Source organism: Ctenopharyngodon idella, chromosome 1 (genome assembly GCF_019924925.1).
Source record: "Ctenopharyngodon idella isolate HZGC_01 chromosome 1, HZGC01, whole genome shotgun sequence".
Lineage (NCBI taxonomy): Eukaryota > Metazoa > Chordata > Actinopteri > Cypriniformes > Xenocyprididae > Ctenopharyngodon > Ctenopharyngodon idella.
This window is the reverse complement of record NC_067220.1, coordinates 30,664,970-30,681,848: the sequence shown is the minus strand read 5'-3', so window position 1 is coordinate 30,681,848 and position 16,879 is coordinate 30,664,970. Positions and strand designations below refer to the sequence as shown.

The 16,879-nt window shown below is 35.8% G+C and overlaps 1 protein-coding gene across 1 annotated transcript in view; it reads left to right on the top strand.

Moving 5' to 3' along the window:
- The window catches only part of nr3c2 (nuclear receptor subfamily 3, group C, member 2), an 86,107-nt gene that overhangs the window by 46,061 nt on the left and 23,167 nt on the right, over nucleotides 1–16,879 (top strand). Inside the window, exon 3 of the mRNA XM_051897936.1 lies at nucleotides 9,033–9,160. Within this exon, the coding sequence (XP_051753896.1) occupies nucleotides 9,033–9,160 (128 nt within the window). The remainder of the gene's footprint in view (nucleotides 1–9,032; nucleotides 9,161–16,879) is intronic.

Here is a 16,879-nt window from a genome sequence, read left to right as displayed (position 1 = left end):
GGGAATATAAAATATTCTTAACTTTATTCTTAAGGTAGAAGATAAGAAGAACAATAGCAATTGACTTTAACTACATTTTGGCATGTTGATGTCTTCAGGCCAGGGCACTTATCAAACATGTGAAGTTTGAGGCAGATTGGACATTGTATGCTTGAGTTACAAAAACTTCCTGTTTCATGACGATAATATGCCGAAACATCAAATTTGTCAGGCCGCCACGGACACGTCCTTCGGCGAAAACTCAAGATCCTCAAAATTTAACTTCGCAAAGGCCTTTAGATTAGACTGACCAAATATGATGTTGATCTGATAAAATCTCTAGGAGGAGTTTGTTAAAGTACAACGTCTGGAAATGGCAAAAACTTCTAAAATTTTGTAGAGAAAATTCAAAATATCTCACTTCCGGTTGGTTTTTTGATTTTGCACCCAGGGACTTTTTTGTAGATACTGGGCTGTTAGATGTGTCTACTGAATTTCATACTTGTACGTGAAACGTAGCGTGAAGGGCACTTAATTGAAAACCCATATCAGAAGTAAATTTTCACCACTTCTGATATGTGTGCAAAGTTTCAATAGTTTTCGAGCATGTTTAGGCCCTCAAAAATGTGATTCATTTCGGAGAAGAAGAAGAATTGACTGAGCAATTTCAATAGGGTCCTCACACCATCAGTGCTCGGGCCCTAATTATGAAGAATTTTATTCTAAAGAATGATGTTTATGATTCACGAAACAATGTTATTTGCCTGCTGTAATTAATGATTTGCATAATTCATATTATATACGGTAATTCATAATTTTATGTGCACAAACTAGTAAAATATACTATATATTACAATTTATTTGATTATTTTCATAATTCTTTTAATTTGCATTTAAAAAATCCTAAAAGAAATCACTTGCTCTTTTGGATGTTTTTTTCCCCCCCTAGCAAAATAGCTTTTAAATCTATTTCATAATTGTTTCACAGATTCTTTTTTCCCCCCAGCTTCAACAACATTAGTGAGGCAGTCATATTGGGCAACTCACTTCAGATCAAGAGGATATTAATTCAGGTTCTGGTATATTAAGAGAATGTAAATGCATTTTACATGCACTCACTGACGTTGCAGTTGACCCTTTGGGAGATCCAGGTCTTAATAGCACTCTGGGGACCCATAATTCTCTGCGGGCCACGCTGCGTGGTGCGTGGAGTGGGTGCAGTGATAATGTTTAGACTGTCTCACTTTGGTTATGTAAGCCATTTGTCCTCTCTCCTGTTTGTTTTACCTAATCTACCTTTAGCTTTTGCCGCATTCCAAGTTTTGTTACATAAATACTCTAGACCGGAGAGGAGGTGGCTGTCTGTAAGAGTGGTCACTGTTTGCACAATGAATAGTGATCCTCTTGAAGCTGAGCAGGACTCATTTTCTCTGGCTTGCAAAGAGGCTTTCACTTCCTGGCTTTGGTTAGCATCTGTACGTCTGTGTGCTGTGAAGTCTGATAACTTTACATCCACCTTAACTGAAGAGAACATCTCTAATGGTTTAAATTCGGCGTAACTATCGCTGCATGTTCTATTTCTGCCCGTTGCTCTGCATAGAGCCAGGAGAAAGACTGCTGCTTTAGCGCTCTGTTGAGATTGATCCGTGACAGCTCCAGCGCAGTGCATTCGAGCAGTTATATGGTTTGTTATTTTTGCATTCCTGATCCATCTGTCAGTCTTCTTTCTCAACCCTGCCAGTATCTTTCTGCAGATCTCAGCTGATGCAGCAGCACGTAAGCAGCAATAAATATTCAGAATCCAAATAATATAGCAAATGCCCAAACTGCACTCCATTCTACTCCCGTAGTTTTCAAGTTGGGCCTGAACATGTTGAGTTATTATATGCTAATTTCCATACACCGGTAAGTGATCACTACCATTTCAGTTGAAAATTACTTCCTTTGAAAGAATTTAGATTGTATAATTGCACAGGGAACAATACGTAATTACCTATAAAGGGTGTAGCATCGTAAAAAAAATTGCTTCCTGTTTATGTCCATGAAACTTGGTTATTAAGCATACCGTAGTATGTCTCTTGCACTGACATTTACATAAACTACAGTTTCTGCTGAACAAATGCAATTGGGTCATTCCTACTGTGCAGTTTAATTTTTACCGACCATATATCTCCAAATGTAATGGATTGAATATGACTTTTACAAATTTAAAAGATAGACAGTTTTAGATTAATCTCTTATCATTATATCACAATTAAATGAACATAACCTAAAACTTTGTTTTAAGTGGATTTTGCTAGTTTTGTCATGTCTCCTGGGACTTCGCATTAACTCGAAGAAATATTCCAAGTATAATTCTTCGAGCTAATAATTTCAAAATATGGTTAAATCCTCATGTATAGGTTAACTCTCAAACCCTCTTTTACCAATGGCTAACTTTAGCTCTTCTGTCCTGTTCATTTTCCATTTGTGTAAATAATAGTATTTAATAAAGTGCCTCATTTTGACCAAAGCAAAGTCTCATATTGTTAGGGATTTTCTGGTTTTGTTTCTGTTTGTGGGTGGGTTTGGGACACATTTATTTCAGTTTCTGTGTTTCTGTTTCCCTTGCTTTATTATGTGTCACACTTGATGTTAATTACATTAATTGATCAGTTTGGTCTATTTACCCTAAAAAAGTAATATATTTAAAATACATTTGTTTCATACTAAGTATACAGTAGTTCAAATATATTAACATATTTACTGTTATAAAACAGTTAGTTCCTGTCCTTGATTCTGATTGGTCAATGGCTGTGTTTATTCACGATAAAACGATTGTATCACTACACAACACCCTTAGCAACCACTCTTAACAACGTAAACTGTTTGTTCTCAATTGATATTGTTCATTGAAGCTTACTGTATTATGTAGAAGAGTATTGTTAGAAAGAGATCGAGTGAGCAAGTTTATTACCTGCATTCAGATTTAGCATTTTCCTTCAGGTCAGTCCTATGTTCATAATAAAAAATCTGTTTAAATGTCTAATGTATTATCTTGTGCTTTTAACAGTTAAGGGGTTTTCCTGTAACTGACAGCGCTTGTCAAAGCATTTGTCAGTTGCGTCTTGTTCCGTGTTCACAACAATTCAGTCTTTTCAATATAAAAGTCTTCGCTACTGACTGACACACTCATAAAGACAGTCTTTGCCGCCATCTAATAATGTAACTTCTGTTGCTGTTCACAGTCAGGGACTATTTTTCCGGCGGAAGGAATGCTTTAGTAAAAGTTCACTTCATGAAAGTTGCATTGATACATATTTTTGGCTTTAATATTTGTATTGTGTGGTAACCGTTTTATAAAAGCAATATAGTACTCGAGGCTAGTGCTGTATCGTGAATAAGTCACGGCTGAAGGGGTTGCAGGCACTCCGCTTCGTGTCGTGCCTAACAACGCCCTTCATCCGTGACTTATTCACGATACAACACAGCCTCTCGTACCTTATTGCTTACATATATCGCTTGTGACTTACTAATATAAAAATTATAATTAAACTTTATTTGGAGTACTACTTGTGCATAATGCACATTTCTTAATATTAAGTCTAAAAAGTGTTTTAATGTCAATACTGATAAGGATTGTATGAACTTTATTTAAATGCGATATATTTAAAGTGTACCTAAAGTATACTTGCAATAGTTCCACTTTAGCACAATTAAATATACAATTAAGTATATTTGATTGTGCTAAAGTGGACCTCAGCACCACTTCCGCACAATAGAAGTGCATTATGTACAAAATTAGTCCAATTTAAGTACATCAGTTTAGTATACCTAAAGTACATTTGCAGGATTTTTTATTACGTACAAAAAATATTAGTAGTATACTTAGCATGAAATAAATGCATTTCAAATTCATTTTAGTATATTTATTTTTCACTAGGGTAAGCTCTGTGTTGTATTCAGTTCAGTTGTCCGTTATTGTTATGTTGTGCTCGGTTGCTCCTGAGTGTTTTTTTTTTTTTTTTTTTTAGTTCTGTTAATCCATTTCTCCTCATTTTTGCAACCCAGCTGTGGCAAATATAAACTTTTATATAAATTCTTTCTTAAATTACAAAACATAGTCATATTCATGTTTTTAATATTCAAGTGTTCAAAATGTATTGCATAACAGGAATGACCTAATTGTCATATTAATGATCAAAACATCAGGCTTCTGCATCCTTGAGTATTTTGAGCAAACCACTTGCTTAGAGGTATCTTTGAGTGATTTTTGTGAAATCCGAAGATGAAATGGCATATCTACTGCTTTGTGCCTGTTTTTATTGAAAAAACAAAACAAAACAAAAAACCATCAAACCTAAAGATAGAAAAATTGCCATTTGATCTCAATGCATGGTGAGTCCATTCTAGTTAGACTGCAATTGTACATAAAATGGATGAGAAACGCAAACACCTTTAGATAGTTATAACTGTCCTCACTTCACCCCACACCTTTTTCTTATTACCTTCCTCATGACCTGTCTGCTTCCAGAGAATCACTTCAAGCATTGCCGTCCATGTTTACATGCACCATCTCACACAACAGATAAGACACTGTATTCTTTTATCAAGAAAAGGCCAATATGTTTATGTTTTGATGTCAAAACCAGAGAAAATGTCAAAGAATTCAACATCTAACGTAAACACATTTTTCTTGCATTGTCAGGTTTTCATAATGAGCTGGTTTTTGATAGTCATCAGCGTTTGTTGTACATGTAAATTCACTCACTGAATGATACTATCATCCTGGCATCATTTTTGATAGGAACACAAACATTAGTAAGTACTTATTCAATTCTGTGATGTTTTGTGGTATTAGTTTTTTTTTTTTTTTTTTTTTTTTCCAAATCATTCCATCCTGTTTGATAAAATTGTAGAAATTATGGTAATTTCAAGACATGGTGAAATTAACTTTAAATTGACATCTTCATGTAAGCTAACTCTCAAACCCTCTTTAAGGGCTATTCACACTTGAAATAGTTAACCCTGGGTCATTTTAAACCCCGGGTAAATGGAATCCTGGATTATCTTTATTCTCGTTTCACACTGGTTAACAGTTAATCCTGGGTATTCATAAACTGGCACATTCCTAAACCCTGGGTTAAAGTCCTTATTTGCATATTTGTGGTGTCAGTGTTACTGACTGGGCAAACGCAGCACGTGACCTGTTTACATAAAGGCTCTAGCATTGTGCGTCCTCATTGCTGACTGTAATATCAAGTTTTTTTTTCTGAGTGAACTTTTCGAACTATAAAGGTAAGAATGAAACGGTCTCTTCTTCACTCCAATTGTCGCGATTTCCATTGCCGTTTGATGTTTTTCCTATCATACACATACTGTTTCTATACATTGCGCGGTGTTTCCATGACTGCCCAAAGCGCGTGAATATAAGGCACGCGATTGGTTGTTGGTTGCTAAGCATCTAGTTGTAACATTCTAACACCGCATCATTTCACACTATACAAGTTTGGCACCGCAATGCGGGGTTAACACCACAAAAGCGGTGCTAACCCTGCTCCAGAGCAGGGTTTCATAACCCTGGGTAAAAAGTGTGCTAACCCCACATCTAAATTACAAGTGTGAAACGTTTCTTTTACCCGGGGTTAAAAACGGTGTTTAGAACGACTATAACCCGGGGTTAAGCGCAGTGTGAAAAGCCCTAATTGTGCAATGGCTAACTTTAGCTGTTCTATCCTGTTTATTTCCCATTTGTGTAAATAATGGTATTTAATAAAGTGCCTCATCTTGATCAAAGCAAAGTCTAATATGTCCTTTTATATAAATTATTTCCTAAATTACAAAACATGGCCATATTCATTTTTATATATATATATATATATATATATATTCAAGTTATGGTGTTCAAAAGGTATTACATAACAGGAATGACCCAATTGTCATATCAATGATCAAAACAGGGCTTCTGCATCCTGGAGTATTTTGAGTAAACCACTTGATACATCCGTATCTTTGAATGGTTTTTATGAAATCTGAAGATGAAAAGGCATATCCACTGCTTTGAGCTTGTTTTTTCTAACAAACAAACAAAAAAAAACATCAAACCTTAAGCTAGAAAAATTGCCATTTGATCTCAATGCATGGTGAGTCTACAAAATAGATGAGAAATGTGAACACCTGTAGATAGTTACAACTGTCCTCACTTCACCCCACACCTTTTTCTTATTACCTTCTTTATGACCTGTCTGTTTCCAGAGAATCACATCAAGCATTGCTGAGGATGTTTACATGCACCATCTTACACAACATGTAAGACATTGTATTCTTTTATCAAGGAAAGGACAATATGTTCATGTTTTGATGTCAATAGAATAGAAACGTCAAAGAATTCAACTAACGTAAACACTGATTTCTTGCGTTGTCAGTTTTTTTTTATAATGAGCTGGTTTTTGATAGTTATCAGTGTTTGTTGTACATGTAAACTCACTCACTGACCACAGAGACAAGTGTTACTTCAATAACACACAGTCACACTTGAGTAGATGGCGAAAACGGAAGTGAAGTTTAGAATCAAACTTCTAACTTCTTCTAAGAGAGGGGAGGCAGGTTAGCCGTTCACTTCATTATTTATACCAATGGAATATCCACCAGCTAAAGTACTTGTCATCATTAATTGGTGTTTTTCTTTTATGCACAAAACACAACAGCAGCACTCTCGCAGTACTCTCGCAGTATGCCGGTCATAAGGGCGATCTGTTTCATAACAATGAACACTGACCTACTTCCAGCAAAAGCAGTCACCTTGTCAGCCCTTTGCTTTGTCTTTTTCTCTTTTTTACTCCATGGCAAAGAACGCTTGGTGCAGAACAAGAGAAACAGAGGGGCTCGCTGAACAGTTTAATACAGCCAGACCTCTCCACATCATGCACAGCGAGCGTTGCGGCGCTGTCGGGGCGATTAGCTCACCAGGGCCTGCCAATCGACTCCCTCGCAAGAGACCCCTGCTAACCGGCTAACAAATTGAATGTGTGTTTAGACGGACGAGGGAGAATTAGATCAGCTCTCTCGACTGTGTCAGAAAGATGCTGTGAAGTTACTACCCGCACCAGGCCTTGAGAGGGAACGTGCCTCTGAGACCCAGAAGCTTGTTAAGACTCAAGGATGTTGTCAGAATGCTAACCAGACAATTACCGTGCACTACCTATTAAAACGAGAGCACGCTCATTATCAAAGTTAGGGCAGGGGAGGTACGTGCTAAGCCTATCTTGTTGTTAAAGTATTGTTAGAGTCTTACTGTTCATTTTAAATGAGCTCTGCTATGTGGAGCTTTTCGTGCACGCCATTGGCGTCTTTCAAAGGGTGACTTTCACCTGGTCCGCAGGGCATCCTTATAAGAGGCTCTGCCCACTCAGGCTATGTCAGGTTTCACTGGGCAATTTAATCAGATTTCTGCCAAGTCAGCCAGACTATTTGGAGTATGTGCTTCATTTTCAATGTTTCAATTTCATTTTGGAGGGCACAGGATATAAAAATCTCTCTCTCTTTTTTAGTTTCCAACATTCTCCTATTTTTTGCCTTTTAATGTGGTTCAGTATTTATTTCTGTGTGCGCTTTGTATTTTAAAGGGTTAGTTCACCCAAAAATGAAAATTCTGTCATTAATTACTCACCCTCATGTCGTTCCACTCCCGTAAGACCTTTGTTGATCTTCGGAACATAAATTAAGATATTTTTGATCAAATCCGATGACTCTGTGAGGCCTGATGGGCGATTTCAAAACACTGCTTCATGAAGCTTCGAAGCTTTACAAATCTTTTGTTTTGAATCAGTGGTTCGGAGCGCCAAAGTCACGTGATTTCAGTAAACGAGACTTCGTTACATCATAAACGTTTCGAAATTTCAATGGTTCATGTGGCTTTGGCAGTTTGATACGCTCTCCGAACCACTGATTCGAAACAAAAGATTCAAAGCTTCTAAGCTTCATGAAGCAGTGTTTTAAAATCGCCCATCACTAGATATTGTTGAATAAAGTCGTTATTTTGTTTTTTTGGTGCACAAAAAGTATTCTCGAAGGTCTTACAGGTGTGGAACGACATGAGGGTGAGTAATTAATGACAGAAATTTTAATTTTTGGGTGATCTAAACCTTTAAGTCTCTAATAGATAGGTGTAATTTGATTACTTTGAAAGTGGCATATTATATATGGGCGTATTTGTGTAGATGTTGTACAGCCGGTCTTCCTGAATAGACCATTCTTATGATCTGGAGCAAAATTGTGAGGCATACGTTATGAGTCAGTGACATATGCCGTGCCCTTTGGGTGCCCAGTAACAATGTGGGAATTACGTGATTTCTGCAGTGCTAAAATTGTTGGGCTCAAATGGCCCTGCAGAGCAGGACAAACTTAGCTCAGACCTGGAATGTTATTTATGGGTTATTTTGTTGAAATTGTAGGCAGGTTAATGAAATGGCGGTAATTATTTTTTCCTGGATCTATTAATTTATTAATTTAATGTTTTAATTATAATTATGCAATAATTGATTAATAATAATTTATTGTTTATTGCTACTACTACTGCTGCTGCAACTACTACTACTACTAATAATAATAATTTAACAACTTCCGTCTTCCAAATCAGAACATGTGCAACCAACATGCAGAAAAAATACCAATATTTTTAATAATTGAAAATAATTATTAAGATGTGTACCCTCAGTCACATGTATTCAATGTCAAAGAAAAAATGTTATCATATATTTATCACAATACTTTTTAGAGTTATTAAATTGAAACTTTACTTGAAAATGGTATAAAAGTTTTTTTTTTTTTTTTTTTTTTTAATATTTGGACATTGTTTAAAGGTGTGTTGATTTACTTCCATTTACCTTGTATCTGATTTTCCATCAATTTTCAAATATCAAATGCTTTAAGTTGTTTTGGTAATTTCTACAGTTACCTATGAACTGCCGTTACAACACATACATCAGAACTACTGTTTTTCATCATTAGTGTGGTTTGTCACTTGATGTCTCAAGTACAATTTACAGGTACAATTTTATTTGCTCTTATTTCAGTGCGTCTTTGAGACACACGTCTTCGACAGCCAAAGTGTGTCTGGTGTGTGGAGACGAGGCGTCAGGATGTCACTATGGGGTTGTTACATGTGGAAGCTGCAAAGTTTTCTTCAAGAGAGCAGTAGAAGGTAAGACTCTCATCTGTTTTTTCACTTACTGTTGAGAAATGTCTTTATGTCATATTAACAGGATGAATCCTTGCTGAAAAGGCCAGTTTAAAGCAGTATGAATTCCTGGCTGGTTTATGCATAATATTTCACAGAGCTCTAGAGATCGCAATCATTCTGGGTGGTGAGATATGTGTTTTGATTCAAATATATAAGATCTTTAAGAGATGCATGCAATTACAGATTATACTGTACATGTGTACTATACAACTCTTTAGGTCATTAAATGAAAATAAGGATATCTGAGAATTAAAAAAAAAATCCCATATAGAGATAAACTAATATTGACCATGCACTGCTACATAATACTTGGTAAAGTAGACCCAAGGCCTGGATTTTTACCCCTATAAATTTGGGTAGCAGTGTCCTATTGGATAATTCACATCTGATAAGGGGAGTGAAGTATTGTTAATGCTTTCAGGAATCTTTCAGTGACTTTCAGTGGACGTTTCAGCGTAATAGCTCCACAAACACATCGCTATCATAGCCTCTTCAGAAAGGTGCAAATTGCCGATTAAGCCAACAGACACATCCAAACTCCACTGAGCATATATTATAACAGCTAAACAGAAAAAGCGAGAGATGGGGGAAAAACAAGAGAGATCTTTAGAGTCTATTCAAATAATAAAAGCCTTCTCAAAACTTGAAAACTGAAACCTGAGAGATTTCAGTCCATCCATTGAATGGTTATGCAAACCAAAACAGAGACACTTCAAAAAGTTCATAAAGACATTGCAAAAGTAATATGAATCAAGCAGTTAAATTCAGCAGTAACCAATGAGGTTTGTTCTCGCACATCAAGCAAGTACGGTTGATCATCTGCTTACCATATTTGATGTGCTCTGTGTATGTGTGTTGACTAATATTTATATATGTGACTAAAAACTAAATCTGTTCATCACATAAAGCAGTCATGTCTCTTCAAAAGACTTGGATCAACCCGCATGATTCATATGGATTACTTTTAAAATGTCTTTCTGAACTTCTTTACGTGTCAAAGGTTGGACTTTTAATGGAGGGCCAGAAATCTCTCAGGTTTCATTAAAAATATCTTGGGTTCTGAAGATGAACAAAAGCTTTATGGGTTTGGAATGACATGAGAATGAATAAATGAGAATATTTTTGGGTAACACTTTAGCATAGGGAACACATTCACTATTAACTATGACTTTTCCCTCAAAAAACTCCTAATTTACTGATTATTAATAGTTAGTAATGTAGTTGTTAAGCTTAGGTATTGGGTAGGATTAAGGGATGTAGAATATGGTCATGCAGAATAAAGCATTAATATGTGCTTAATAAGTAAACAGACAGTATTCTACATGCTAATAAGCAAGTAGTTAAAAGACCCTAAAATAAAATGTTACCTATTTTTGTATAATGACATAGTTTCATGTTTCTTGTAAGACACATTTCACGTCCATTTATTTATTATTTGTTAATCAGCATGAACATGTACAGTCATTATTGCAAAATAAACCTTTCAGGGTGATACAAGAGCCCTACTCTTCATGTCGTGGCTTGATCACCCTGTCAGGGTTTATTCTGAGATAATGACCGGCTGAATGTACATTGTGCTGTAGCATTTACTATTAAACTAAGTTAGTAATTTATTAGTTAACAATAGCAATAGATGTTATTAAGTGTGTGAAAAACGTGTGTGTGTTTATATCAAGCATTTTCTCATGTCATGATTGTTCCTTAGAGCCCTGAATGAGGTCACACCTCAAGGGCATTCAGAAGTGCAGCCGCTTTCCCAACACCACAGCAGAGGTAGTGCTGTGTAAGAGTGTGCGCTCCATTACCTTACCTGACCTCAGCCTAGTTACCATCTGAGACAGAGAGAGAGAGAGAGAGAGAGAGAGAGAGAAAGAGAGGGAGGGGGGAGGAGGGAGGAGACAGAGATAGATTGTGAAGAGTGAGCTAGGGGAAGAAGGAGGGTGAGCAGTAAGATTGGAAACAGATAAAACGATAGACGCAGTGAGGGAATAGACAGAGACAGGTCTGTTTTAAAACCTAGCCTCGCTGTCTGCTGCCTAAATAGGCAGCTGCCTTCTAAGGCAGTATTCTCCTAACTGTTATGGAAGCTCATAAGAGAATGATTTTGAATGCTTTACATAGGCAGCAATTTAACACAAACAGCATTTCACACAAGGGAGACTCGACAGGCAGTTAATTTCAGTGTAATTTGTCATTAGCATTTTGCTAAGCTAACAGCACGAGTTTTCCCAGCCCTATTCACCTATCCATTTCAGTTCTTGGGAGTCTTTAATGCTGAGCTGAAGAGTTAAATCTGGTTGTTTTGGGGTTTTTTTTTTTATTATTATTGTTTTTAGGAAGTGTTTGCAAATGTGTACTATTGATGTGCCTCCACAAACAGGGTTGGGAAACACTACTCTAATAAGCATCCAGATACTCAGAAAACACAAATATTGGCCAAAATAATCAATCTTAAGTATTTTTAACAATTCATTCACTATTCATCTTCTGCACAAAGTATAAATGTGATGCTTGCTAAAAGCGTGATTACATTAGCAAAACAATCTGTAAAAAAAAAAACCCTGAAATTTTGTGACTGAAAAAAGTTAATTGTCACAATGTGTCAGTAGTGGTAGTGATGTATAGGGTCACTTTCAAACCAAGCAGTTTTCTGTTGGTCTACATGGAGGTGTCAGCCTATTTCGAAATCTGCGTGGGGAAATCTTTCGTCTTCACATGAAATTGCAGATCACATGGATTTCTATTGAAATGACTGGATTTCACGGTAAACAATGATAAATGTGACCACGCCTTTAGAATTTGGCCAAAACAAGGTATTTTAGGAGGCAGCATAATTAAGTTAACTACCTTTTGGAATAACCTTCCTGTTTAGAGTGCAGTTTTATGATGACTTAAAATTCAGCCTCTGTAGGCATTTCAGATGGTTTTGAAACGGAGCAAAAGACAGCCAGCAGACTGATACTTAAATATGTACGAGTGAAAGTGGAAGTAGAGAGACCTTTTTTTTCCCCCCTCCCTTCCCACTTTTTTGAAGTGTGGAAAGTTCTGGAGCGCTCTCTCTCTGGTACAAAAGAAAACGGCAAATTTTGCAAAAGGTAAAATATTGCAGTCAACACTTAACAACCTGGGCTGTTCAACTTCAAATAATAACTAATAGCGGCATAAACACTTGTTTCTGTGGGAATAGTGTGAAGTGGCCATATGGTACTAGCTAATACTCAACAGACTTTTATTAGGAGCTCTACAGCTGTTCAGTCTGAGCACTAAAATATTTGTTCCTTCATTATGAGAATTTGTAATTACATTTGGCACCAGGGATAGACCAGTTTCACTGTGTTGTTTTAGCTGTAGGGTTTGGGACCTCAGGCATACCTACATATATATGTGCAAATTGATTATTTGTTTTATTTGTTATATATTTTACTAACTTTTTACTGTTACATCATTTCATTAATTTTGGATGTTAAAAATGTTCTCAGTGTGAATGTTTGCAGATCCCCCTGCTGAGATCTGGCACAGCTCAGTTTTGGTGGAAGAGGGTTCATTTTGACATGGCTTTGTTTACATTCACACTTTTAATGTGATTAAGGCAGTCCTGAAATTATGTTAATGTGATTATACTCATAATTATAGTAACCATAATTGTAGTATGTAGGCATATATACAACTTTACTACATTTCCTCCACTCTTCCATTGACTGAAGTGCACATGCTAGTGCTGCAGAGGGAAAATGAGTTACATTCATGCACAGCTCAGGAAATAGAGTTTATGCTTACATTTTTACTGGCCATGGAAATCATGAGTATTATTGATGATCAAAAACTCTAGAATAGAGACCTTTTTAAGCATTTTTTTTTAAATGACAAAATTAGAGAGGCCCTAGAACTGGCAAACAGTTTGCATTTGTAAGAGTCAAAGAAGAGCAACAGCAACAAATAGGTCTGTTGCATTTCAGTTTAACATTTGTGTTGTGGGATGTGGTGAAATGTATCACAGTAGTAGTAAAATGCCAATAAAACAACCACATTTCTTAGTGAATAATCAAAATTATGGCATGTAAACAGGATTAAAGAGGTTTGCTCATGTCATGTAAAATCTTAATGAGAGTCATTTCTTATTCTTCTGATTATTGCCAATAATCAGATTATTTGCAAACATTTACTGTAAACATACAGAAGGTACTGCCATACCATCAAGATTTTTAATGTTTGAGATTTACTTTCTCTGCAAACCTACAAGAGCTCAGTAAAGTATGTGAGATGGTTGAGGCAGTTTGTCTATCTACAGTTTTCCCATCACACATTTCCTCATCACATTTTCAAACTCCCATGCAAACCACAGTCTGTAGCTTGGCTGTGATTTCCATATGGTTTGTGCAGTGATTCTTTTTCAGACAGCTCAGCAGATGCTTATTATTCAAAAGCCATCAGTGTCTTGGCATGTCATCATGTTTAATGATACTCAGTGTCAGTCCTGCACAACTCATCATTTACAGGCTTATATTGAACTTACTAGACTATTAAAGGGGGGTCCCAGTAGTGGTGGGTGGACAGGTTTGAGAAACACTGTGCTAGACCATAATGAAACAATTAGTTGTTATAACTTTTCTGTGACTTGGTAATCATAATACTGATGGAAACTGCACCGATCTACTGCAGAGATTTTAACATGACTTATGGGTCTATATGACAGCTATTTGTGTATTGTGTATTTGTAACGTGCATCAGTATGTGAGTGAGAAACTCATGGAAATACAATTAAATTTAATTTAATTAAATTCACATTTATTTGTATAGCGCTTTTCACAGTACAAAGCTTTACAGAAAATGCATGTGTCTACATTACAATTTAGTGTGATCTATTATTAGATATTAGAGGTGACTGTGTCCAAGTAATGTATTTCAGAAATGTCGTATACAAAATAATAATAATAATAATAATAATAATAAAAAATAAATAAATACATATAAAATTGCAGCACCTGATGCCAGTAAGTACAAATTCCCAGAATACTTAATGATTTCATTGATAGGGAAAAACATTAATTATTTCCATCTTAGAGTAAAAAAAAAAAAAAAAAAAAAAAAGTAATTATGAAATAAATTTTAAAGTAGTCACATTATAGTTATCTAAATGATGTGGAATATATATATACAGTTTATATATATATTTTTAAAAATCTTATGCTCACCAAGACTGCATTTATTTTGAAAAAAAAAAAATACTGTAAAATTGTGAAATATTATTACAGTTTAAAAGAACTGTTTTCTATTTTTATGTATTTTAAAATGTAATTTACTCCTGTGATGGTAAATCCAGTCTTCAGTGTCACATGATTATTCAGAAATCATTCTAATAAGCTGATTTGGTGCTCAAATAAAATTTTTATTATTATCAATATTTAAAAAAGTTATGCTGCTTAATATTTTTTGGAGAAAATGTGATACAGGGTCCTTTGATAAATAGAAAGTCCAAAAGAACTGCATTTATTTGAAATATAAATCATGTGTAACATTATTAAAGACTTTACTGTCACTTTTGATCAATTTAATGCATTTGTACTGAATAAAAGTAAAACTTTTGAACATTAGTGTATATACAGTACATGTATTGTAGTCACATATAAAGTCACAATTCTAAGAAATAGTCACTTTTTTTTTTTTTTTTTTTTTTTTTAAAGCAGAAATAACTTAATTTATAGCCCTAAGGATGAATTTGAAATAAGTATTTAATGACAAAAAGTGAAACTCTACAAACTCCACTTAGTCATGCTTGAGTTTGACAGACATACATACTGAAATATGACAGAATTCAGAGTGCATTTATTGGTCAGTGACATGCACAGTAGTGTTAACAGGTCGAACACCTCTACAGTCCACTAAACAGGTCATACGTGTCACTTTTTCCTCACCTCAAATAACCCGCTGTGTTTGCCTATGGCACCGCTGCTTTCAGTATCTGCCATCTCTTCCGCCTTCTGGGTGATACCTTTGTTCTTTGACATCAATGCAAAATGAGACAGCCTTTGTGTTTAAGCAAATCGGATGACGGCTATCACATTTTGGCATCTGTGTTTCCAACATCAATATATTTTGGGACATAGGTCATGACCGTGTATTTCTGATATGCCTGAGGTTATGAAAGGCTTTTTTCTGGTCAGTTGATGACAGATGCTTCTTAATGTATCAATTTAGCATTGTAACCACAACAACTAATTCTGAACTGTATGTTGCCCTCAAGGCAGCTCTAAGCCTAATGTACAACAAAGCCTTAGAGAAAAGGATTCATTTCCATGTACAGTACAAATATATAACTTGTTTTTCCACTGGAAATTAAAGCACTGTTTGACGTTTCTATACAGATAAAGCAGTAGCTTTTCAACCTTGGACCAGACACAATTTCTAACAGGAAAGCAGAGGACTGCAAAGTGCAGGAAGTGCATGTGTGGAAATAACAAATGATGAGAGGAAACTGGAAAAAATGTATTTTCATAAATGATTACAGCTGCGTTTTGGTTTGTAATTTAACTCTCATGTGTCTGTTCATACAATAATCCCTCTGAAGACTGAATCTGGTTGTGTTGGATGAACACAGAAAATAAGAGTAATTAGCTTTAACAGATATAAATCGGTCTCTTACTTTAGAAATTGAAATTGGTAATGTCTTTGGCTGAAGGGGCATTCACACTGTTATTTAATCACTACAGGTCATGGAGCTGTCGGTTGCTATATGCTACTATAGCAAGTGCTGCATTGGGTGGCAGATCATTTTCTGAACTTCCATTGGTTGCCAAGCTCAGCTCAACTTTGTTGCATCACCAGTGGTCATTAGAGGTCAGAGGTCACTGACTCTCACTGAAAATTGCACTCACTTTGTTATTGCAGTCTGAACACCCATTAACAACCCATTAAATACCCTAAAGTTGCAGAAATTGCCTGCTACAACAATAAATGATGCAGTAATTCACATGTGTGGAAGAGATTTGAAGTACATGGTGAAAAGAACTAGACGGATGCTGATTCATATGCAGTTGGCCTGTGTACATGTTGTAGCTAATGGCTAATGTGAAAAAGGGGTGGCTTATTCATCTCGGTCTAAATGTAGGTTAGATATATGACACTGTGTTATCATGAAAACAGATCTGAAAGATTGACATAAGGAGAACCACTTTAAAGGAGAAGCTCACATGTCCAAGTTAAAGCCAGAAAGGACACGAAACTGCTGAAAAAAAAGTTGCGAATACTGTACTGTATGTGTCTCACATGGGTTTTCCTTTTTAAATGTCTACTTCATTTTTAAGCTGACAGGCTCGGTTTTCCGTGCATCTCTCTATCATAAATGACGTAGTTGGCTAAAAGTAGACAAGCTTGTACAGGACCCCCCATGTTAGCACTTCACATGCACACACTGATATGATGGTTGAAACAGTATCTCAAATTCAGCCTTAGTATTAAACACACTTTTGTGGGAACTAATGGCATTTGGTAAAATTTGTATGAGGAGATGAATTTGTTGGATTAAAGGATCCACAAAATTTCAGGCTAAAAGGGGCTAAAGAGATCAGCAGTAAAACTTTACTCAACCTCATGTCATTTCAAACCTGCATGACTTCTGGGGAATACACACACACACACACACACAAAATGAATATCCGGTTGGGTGAATTCAGTACAAATATA